The 9,364-nt window shown below is 27.7% G+C and overlaps 1 protein-coding gene across 1 annotated transcript in view; it reads left to right on the forward strand.

Annotated features, from left to right (window-relative positions):
• Positions 1–9,364, forward strand: part of LOC107447617 (tyrosine-protein phosphatase non-receptor type 13) — a gene marked incomplete in the record, with an annotated part of 126,626 nt that overhangs the window by 20,908 nt on the left and 96,354 nt on the right. Inside the window, 3 exon segments of the mRNA XM_071186957.1 lie at positions 327–401; positions 3,552–3,714; positions 5,043–5,184. Of these exon segments, the coding sequence (XP_071043058.1) occupies positions 327–401; positions 3,552–3,714; positions 5,043–5,184 (380 nt within the window).

Raw genomic sequence — 9,364 nt, forward strand, 5'->3', positions numbered from 1 at the left:
TTTGATAGACGGGTGATGGGTTAGAGTCCTTTTGCCGCGAAGCATACTATGGGAGGTTTTTGTGGTTTTTCTCTCTATGTAATGCAATTTGAGGTTTGGTCTATCGAAAAGGTCCCCCTCAAAGGCAAATTTCTCTCAATACTTGATTCAAGAGTTCTCTTGCCTTTTGGACTGGTTTCAGAAATTTCAAGGCTATAGATTTGAGCATTGGTAATTATAAACTCAAAATTGGGTCTGTTGTTTAATCACAATTTTATATAAAAGAATTCTATTTTTATCAATCTACTATGCATTTCACATTTTCAAACATAATTTATTATTTTTAGTTTCTGATGGGACCTGAATTTGTAATAAATCAGCTAAAACCTCCTGAGCATGCATCTCCTTTTTGTAAAGATGAGGTAAGTACTTGTNTCTCAGTTTGCCTTTTCAAGTAATAGCTCTACTTCAGATGAAGAATGCCCTAGACAGCACTATTACAACATTCAAGAAGTTGCTTTAAAGCAACCTTTTTCAACTGATTCTGAATCTCAAGTAAGACTTGTAAAACCATAAATAAAACTTTACTCTTTTTTTTAATACCTTTTTTTTAATATCTCTTGCTGACCTCCTGCCAACTTCTTCAACTTTTAGCCAGAGATTTTTTCTAAGCATTAAAAATTATTGCGAAGTTTATTTTTTAACATTCGATTTAAGTAGAATTTGTTCACCATGAAATAACAGTGAATCAAAGATGTAAATAAATTTTATAAGATGTAAATATTTATTTACATTACTTGTTATTTACATTTTTTGGTTACTGAAGAAAGAAAATTCTTTTCGTGTTATGACAGTAACCTAAAGCTAAACTGAAAGCTATGTTAAATAATTTTTTATATAATGTATTATGGCTCGCACTGAGCACAGTAAAAATTCATCTTTGGTGGACGGGTGATGGGTTAGAGTCCTCTTGCCACGAAGCAATTTAAGGATTGTTCAATCGAAAAGGTCCCCCTCACAGGCAAATTTCTCTCAATACTTGATTCAGGAGTTCTCTTGTCTTCTGGGCTGGTTTCAGAAATTTCAAGGCTATAGATTTGAGCATTGGTAATTGTAAACTCAAAATTGAGTCAGCTGTTTAACCACGTTTTTACATAAAAGAATTCTATTTTTATCAATCTGCTATGCATTTCAAACATAATTTATTATTTTTAGTTTCTGATGGGACCTGAATTTGTAATAAATCAGCTAAAACCTCCTGAACACACATCTCCTTTCTGTAAAGATGAGGTAAGTACTTGTAATATATAAAAATGATTATTTTGAATTATTTGTGTAATGGAAAAGAAAATCATAATTATATTTCTATTTACAAAATTGTATTCATATTTGGTGTTATGTGGCCATCCTTTAAATAATTTAGCGCACAACCCTTGAAAGACGTCATAATTCATCTTTTATTTACTTTTTAAAAGATATTCTATAATTTAAGCAAGATTTTGATTCTGTGCTATTAAACATTGTCAACAAATAAATAAAAAAAAGGCCGAAAAACAGCTGATAGTTCAGGGTTATTAAAAATGCCACACTGCACAAAAGATTTATACATTTCCATTGTTGAGCAATCTTTTGCTTTTTGTGTCATTTTCTGGTTGTGTAATTTGATGATCAAAAATGACTTCCTGGGTCGTGCATAGCTGTCAACTCTACTGAATTTTCCAGTAAACTACGTGATTTTGCCAGTTTCTCCTGGTCTACTGGTTTAATAAAAATTTTCCTGGTTTTTGAATATGTTAAAAAATTCCCTAAAATTGAGTAAGTTTCCTAAAAAAATCTCCATAGAAATTGAATTTTTTTCCATAATAAATAAGTGTCACTAATACATAATAAAGCAAGCCTCATTTATAAAATTCAGTTAACTATCGTAGAGGAATTAAATGCCTATTACTATTCAAAATTATGAATAAACCTAATACATAACATTTCAAGTTCTTTTAATGTGAAATCATAAGTGGAAATTATTACAGTTTTTCTTTTTTGATGACTATAAAAATCCCTAAAATACCTTATGCTTAAAATAGTTAGTACATTTTGCAACAATTATCATGAAATTAATATTAGTTCGTAAAATCTATTGGATTTTTTCCTATCCGTGCCGGCAGCTATGGTCGTGGGATTTAACAGCAATGTGTGACTTTTTTTTTTAAATTGAAGGTTTATACTAAACAAGCCTATGATCACTCAAGTGGTAAATGATAAAATTAGGTGCTATATCAACAATGGAATTCAGCCACATTTACATAAAACAATATTAAAAGTGTAGGCATGTGGCAGCAAAGCCCCTCTCATTACCTGGCTTTTCCTTACATAACTTTAAATCATGAATTAATAAATATTTTGCAATTTAAATTTAAAAAAAGCTATATTTTCTATCAAAATTACTATTTGGTTTAGTTTTGGGACACCTTATACTTGATTTTATTTAATAAAATAGTGGAATTCCTTATAACAAGTGCGAAAGAACTGCAATATATACTCATTACAACCAGTGCTCATAGGTTTGTAAAAAATTCATTTAAGTTCTGACTAAACTATAAATATAGAACTTACTTAATTTATTTTTTATTTCTGTACAGTACAAGAGATGTTGCAAAAAAAAAAAAACAGTTCAGCATATAATTTGCTTTGAATTATCTTATTGTCTCTTTGTTATTGTTCTTCGGATTAGACTCATGACCCGAAAAACATCATAGACATNTTACATAACTTTAAATCATGAATTAATAAATATTTTGCAATTTAAATTTAAAAAAAGCTATATTTTCTATCAAAATTACTATTTGGTTTAGTTTTGGGACACCTTATACTAGATTTTATTTAATAAAATAGTGGAATTCCTTATAACAAGTGCGAAAGAACTGCAATATATACTCATTACAACCAGTGCTCATAGGTTTGTAAAAAATTCATTTAAGTTCTGACTAAACTATAAATATAGAACTTACTTAATTTATTTTTTATTTCTGTACAGTACAAGAGATGTTGCAAAAAAAAACCAGTTCAGCATATAATTTGCTTTGAATTATCTTATTGTCTCTTTGTTATTGTTCTTTGGATAAGACTCATGACCCGAAAAACATCATAGACATCAAAAGGAAATTCGTGGACTTGAAAAACATTAATAAAAAAGAATTTTTCCAAGAAGGAATTAAAGCTTGGGAAGTGGAAATAAGTAGAAATTTTATGAATCACGAAAATATTTCTCCCCTTAAAAAGGAGCTATACTCTAATGGACTTAGCATTTTACCAACCAAGTGTTTCTGATTTCTACGTTATATCCGAATTCTGGTTAAATCAGGGTTTGATTTACATAACCAAGTTTGACTTAACATAAAATATTTTTCAGCATATACATACAAGTATTGCTCTGATGGTATAAGAATGAAATGTTTTGCTGATGAATAGTGTTTTTTTGTTTGAAAAAAATCTTAAAACACCATTTTTTCTCCCTTTAAATAAGCATAACTTTTTGTTCTATCAAATGTGAAATTAATTATATTTTCCTTCTATAGGATATTAAGAAGTTTGCCTTCACAGTTGTTGTCCACTTGCTTTCTGGAGAGACTATAGAAATTGAATGTGTTCCATCTACAAATGGAAAACAATTGATGCAATTCATTTCTGATAAGCTTAATTTACAAGAACGATATTTATTTGGATTAGTTTTTAATTATGGTGAATATGTTTGATATTTGAATTTTTTCAGTTATTTCAAATATTATTTGAAATATCCTCAGTTACTACTGTTTACTTTTTATTCAATTTTAGTATGACTGTTTTAAATAACAATTTGTGTAATTTTTATTTGTCATTTAAAAATGGTATGTGAATTTCTAATTTTTTTTATTTTTAAGAAATGATATTGATAGTTCAGAGCTCTTAAAAAATGGCTAATTATGAATTTTTTGTTGGGTTGTGAATTTATTTGTATTTTTTTTCTTTCAAAGAAGTACTTAGAGTTGCTTATTATTCATTTGAATTAATTTTGTATTCTTAAATGTAGACTATTGACAGATAGTCTACAATTAATAATATAAAATTAATAGCTGTTAATTTTATGAATAGCTTTTGGTTTTTCAAAATTGTGAGCAATCTATAATGTAATTCTATTACATGATTGAAATGTATTGTTTACTCAAAATATTAGAGTAAAGTTTAAAAAAATGTTTTATACTTGGTAAAGCCAATACGTAATGGGAAGGGTGGCGCTACTTTCAACAAACTGTGTGTATTGAGTATTTTCAAAGACCTTTAAAGTATTACTCAATACCATTATTCTAGGAATACCTTTTGAGTCTAATAGATTTCATAGAGTTGTTTTAGAAATTAAGTATTTTTTTTCATAGTGTGTGAGTTATGAGTGTTAGAACTAATGAAATCCCATTACTTCTGGCTGTATTCCTTGCTTATTTTTATTATTTCATTTATAGTTTTATATTTTACATGTTTGATTGCATAATTTTTTGTTTATAGTATGAATTTGCTTTCCTTGAACTACTTATACCTTTCTTTACAAACTATAATTTTTCTACTTTAGTTTTAGAATAGAGATAAAATTCCCGGAGGATTCCTTTGAAACATGTTTTAATTTAGTTAAACACAAAGTTGTTTTTGAACTGTTTAAATTTTCACTAGATTGCCTCCATGAAAATAATTATACTGAATCAAGTATAAGAAAACAATACCAAATGAATATCGTTATTTATTTTTGGTTTCTTGGATGTGATTTTTATCATTTTTTTTTAATATTTAATTTGGTAACATAGGCAATATTTTTTTTCTAAGTATCTAAACCTTGTCCAAAACTTGCTTGTTCTTATTTGCTAAACTTACATTATTATTTTATAATATTATGATTTTTTTATTAGTTGTGCAAGTTTTATTATATAACAATTTAGTATTTAATTGGCAGATTTTAATAATTTTATTTAGGAAATAAAATAAATTGTTGATTGAAATTGGTTGCTAAAGTAGCTTGTTTGTATTTTTTATTATCTGTTTAGGTGGTGAATATACATTTTTAGAGAAAAAGCAAAGAATTAGAGATTTGCTTCGTTACGATGCAAATTCCACTATATTTTCTAACAACATGATGCAGCTTTATCTACGAGTGAAATTTTATATTGATGACATTCATCTTATGAGGTAATTTTTATTTTGCACATTTATTTTGTCTGTAAACAATCATTCTCTTCTTAACTGAAAATAAATTTTTGTTGTATTTGTTTTAGAACCGGTGTGTCAAGAAGACAAGTTTATTTACAACTGTTTCAAATATATAAACTGACATATTCAAAAAAATTTGAACCAATCACATACAAGAGGAAAAGTTATCCTCTATTCCAGGGCTCGAAAAAACCCAGAAATTTTACTCGTCCCCGAGGACGGCTTGTCCAACAATGTACCCGTCCTCCTTTGAAACTAACCCGTCGCTTCTAAATAAATAAAAATATAATTTTCTCTTATTTATTACAAACATTTACATAAACTGCACAATGAATTAGTAGTTACTAGGATTACAAATACTAGGATTACATTATGCAGTAATACGCATTACATTATATAGTATATACTAGGTTACTAATAGTAACCTAGTATTTCCTTTGTGAAATAATTTAAATGACAAAGGTCAAGTTATCTGGAATGTCAATTTATCCGAGGGTACTGCATTTTTGAAATGAATCAAATATCACGTTTGCCAGTTCCACAATCAAGCCAATGATTTACAGAGGTTTCTGCATAGAAATCTGAAAGGGGTTTTCCATTTAGGTAGTTGTTCATAACTGAGCTAAACGCTTCTTGTTTAAGACCAGTACGTAATGTAATTCATTGTAATTATTGTAAGTTCATTGCTAAAAGCCTCTTTCAACCGCTGCAGTACTCCCAGACAGAGAAAACATCAATTCCACNACGCCTTTAACATAAAATATATTTAATAACAAGAAGGATGATGATGATGTTACAGTGTTATGGAGGAAAACTGTGTAGAAACTAACTGATTTTACATTGCTGCGCAGAGCGCCATCTATTGAGTATTAGAAATAATTAATATGGAGAAATAAATAATATTAACAGGGCGGACGGGCTGTTTTTCGAGCCGTGCTCTATTCTATTTTTAAATGAAATAGCCAAATGGGTTTTCGTTTATTTTTCATTTTAGGATGCAATATTTGTAAACCATTAAGATATTTATAAAATATCTCTGCGTAATTAAGTACTTACTTTTGAGTATAATTACTATGGCTCAAACTAGCTATGTACTGTGTACCCGTAAAGATTTCAACTTGCAAAAGAATATCCCTATCTGGTATCAGGAGCCCAGACTCAGAAGACCTAGTACCTGGATCCGGTCAATTTTACTAGGTATCCAGAGCTAGGAAACACTGTTTTATGTTTGAGACAACCTTATACAGATTAATAGTAACCTTAAAACTATTCATAAAGATAATTATTGTTTTCAAGATCTTTGTATTCTAATAGTTTCTTAATTCTTTAAGCTGAAATAACAGTTTAGGCACTTCATATTTTACTGATGAAATTTTAATTCAAGGAAACATTCCATGTTGCTCAAAAGAAAGTCATACAAATTTAGTAATATATTTCTGAAAACTTTTTTATGATAGTTAAATAAATGAAATCTTTACCTGTGTTCATAGAAAGATTCAATTTTCCCTGCTTACTTGAACCAGGAAAAAAGTTTGAACCTATTACTTCTCATTGTTTAAACTTTAAATGTAGGTACAAACATTTTCTGCTAGTAAAATTTGATAAATATCTGGACCTAATATAATTCTAATTAGTTATGCAATGCATCTTACTGAAATTACTGTAATCAAACAAAAAGTACAGGATTTGTTCAAAAAATTCTTTTTGACCTTTTTTTTCCAGGAGGGGAATATATATATATAACGTCGTTACCGAGTGGAAGGATTAAAACAGGTCTTCGGTCGGGAAGGAGGGTACAAAATTTATTTATTAATTATTAGAACAGAGCAGTCATGAAAATATGTAAAAGTGCACACGAAAACTTGCCCTCCTTGGTTATATGTTAGGGAAAATCTTGCAAAGTAAAATCCGTAAAAAAAAGTAGCAAAGTAAAATGTCTTAATTTAGGGAAAGAGGGAAATCTTAGTAGTTGCTATTGGTTTATGAAATAGATCGAGCATTTCCCACACAGAGCAAACGGAAATATGTCCTGCTTTTAATTAAATGCACACTTGAGCCAAAAATAGATTTAAGAACAGGATGTGGCTTTTAAAAGTGTGAGAAAGTATTTCGATTAGAATAATTAATTAGAATAACATAAAAATCAATTGAAGCTTTTTATGTTACATCCCCCCTCGCCAAAAATGTTTAATTACAATAATAAATTTTAAAAATTATCCATTTGCAAAATCTTCCCTCTGATAGAAGCACAATTAAAATGAAAAATATCAAATTTGTAATGTTGACAATATATAAAAGTAATATAAATTATAAAACATTTACATATGTTCTCATTGTAAAAATTTTAACACAATCAAAAATCTGTAGTAGCATTATCAGCAATTTTAGGATTTTCATTTTCAACAATTTTTTTGACTTAACAGTTTTTTCAGTTTCAAAAGTATTTTGTTTAAAGATCACATTACAGTTATTCTCCAAGAAGTATTCCTTATAATACCAATTTATGTTAACTCTTCAATCATGATGACAAAAATTTATAAACATTTGTTAGATATGTGTAATTTAAAATGTAAAACACAAAATACAAAAAAAAAAAACAGTTTTACAGGAGAAATTTCAATCTGAAATTAGATTTGAGTTTTGTTTACCTTGTTAGAAAACAAAATAAAAATTTTAAAAAAAAATTGACACAGTGGTTGTTATTGTGAAGTCCAAGATTTCAGTATTGTCTTTATTTCACTTAATTTATTATTTACCTTTCATATTTGTCTCCTTAATAGCAAAATACTTGAAAATTTCCTGAAATTAGGAATTTATTAATTTTCTTGGATTTGCACAATTCTGTTAACATGATTTTGACATTGTTATGCACCATTATCATATTTAGTCTCAAGAATATTAGAAAACACAAGATCATTTTCAATTCTGCTATTTGAAATTATTATTTTTTTTATATAAATATATTTATTTATTTATTTATTTTTTTTAATGTCCAAAATTTGCCTTCTGTAACATTTTTTCTTTTCTTTTTCTCTCTTATTTTTCTTTCTACTTTCTTTATATTTATACTTTTCTTTCTACATTTTTTTATACTTTAATTTTCTTTCTTGGTATTTTTATTGCAATTATTAACCCGGATTTCAGGAAATATGTGTAAAGACAAATTGCTTTTTTAATCAGAAAAGGTGATCAGTCTTCTCAGATTTTGCATTACAACCTGTTTAACATAATCACTGATTGAAATCCAAAACAAACTTTCAAATTTAATATGGTATTAAGGTAAATCAGTTTTTAATTTTTGACTGATCTAGCTATTTTCCTTATTTTTAATCTAAAGTGCAAGTTTGGTTAATTTGCAAATTACCTTTTATTTATTTATTTTTTTCATTTATATCTTTCTTTCTTTTTGGACATAATTTTTTTTTTTCAAAAATTTTAGTTTGGATATTTTTTAAAGTAATTTTTGTGTAGAGATCTTAATTGGTTATTTAATTTGTCACAATTGTGTGTTAGAAAATTCAAATATTTTATTTCTATTTCTTACGTGCTTTTGAAGTGAATTTGGTTACTAATACTTTTCAATTTGTGTTTGATCATTTTCCTATCTGTATGCTGGAATTGTCACTCAGCAATAAGAGACTTTGTTTTTTTATGGACATATCTGAGCTACAACTGAGCTATGAACTAATTACCAACATTGGATTCAAGCATTAATGTTTGGTTACTCATTTCTCGTCGAATTAACGAATTAATCGCATTTCTCAAGGTGACGAATGCTTATCTCTGGCCCTGAATAATATAGCTAAGTTTTGATTATTTTTCAATAAAGAATAAATTTATTTCTTTGTAAAAAATATTTATACTTCATCTTTTTAAAATTTCGAATATTTGGTATTTAACTACAGTAGGGAACCGATTATCCAGAACGATCGGGACCATCGCTATTCCGGATAACTGATTTTTCCGGTTTTCTGAATCGTTACAAAAAGCCGTTTTTTTATTGTTAAACCCAACTAAAAATAGAAAAATATTTAGAAATAATCTTAAAAAGAAGAAAAAACGATGAAGTAATACACTAATGATTATTTCTAAAATGATGGTAAGGTAAACATCTTTCAAAAAAGAAAGAAAAATCCTAAAATCTTATGAGGAAAAAAAA

This window comes from Parasteatoda tepidariorum, chromosome 10 (assembly GCF_043381705.1).
Source record: "Parasteatoda tepidariorum isolate YZ-2023 chromosome 10, CAS_Ptep_4.0, whole genome shotgun sequence".
NCBI lineage: Eukaryota > Metazoa > Arthropoda > Arachnida > Araneae > Theridiidae > Parasteatoda > Parasteatoda tepidariorum.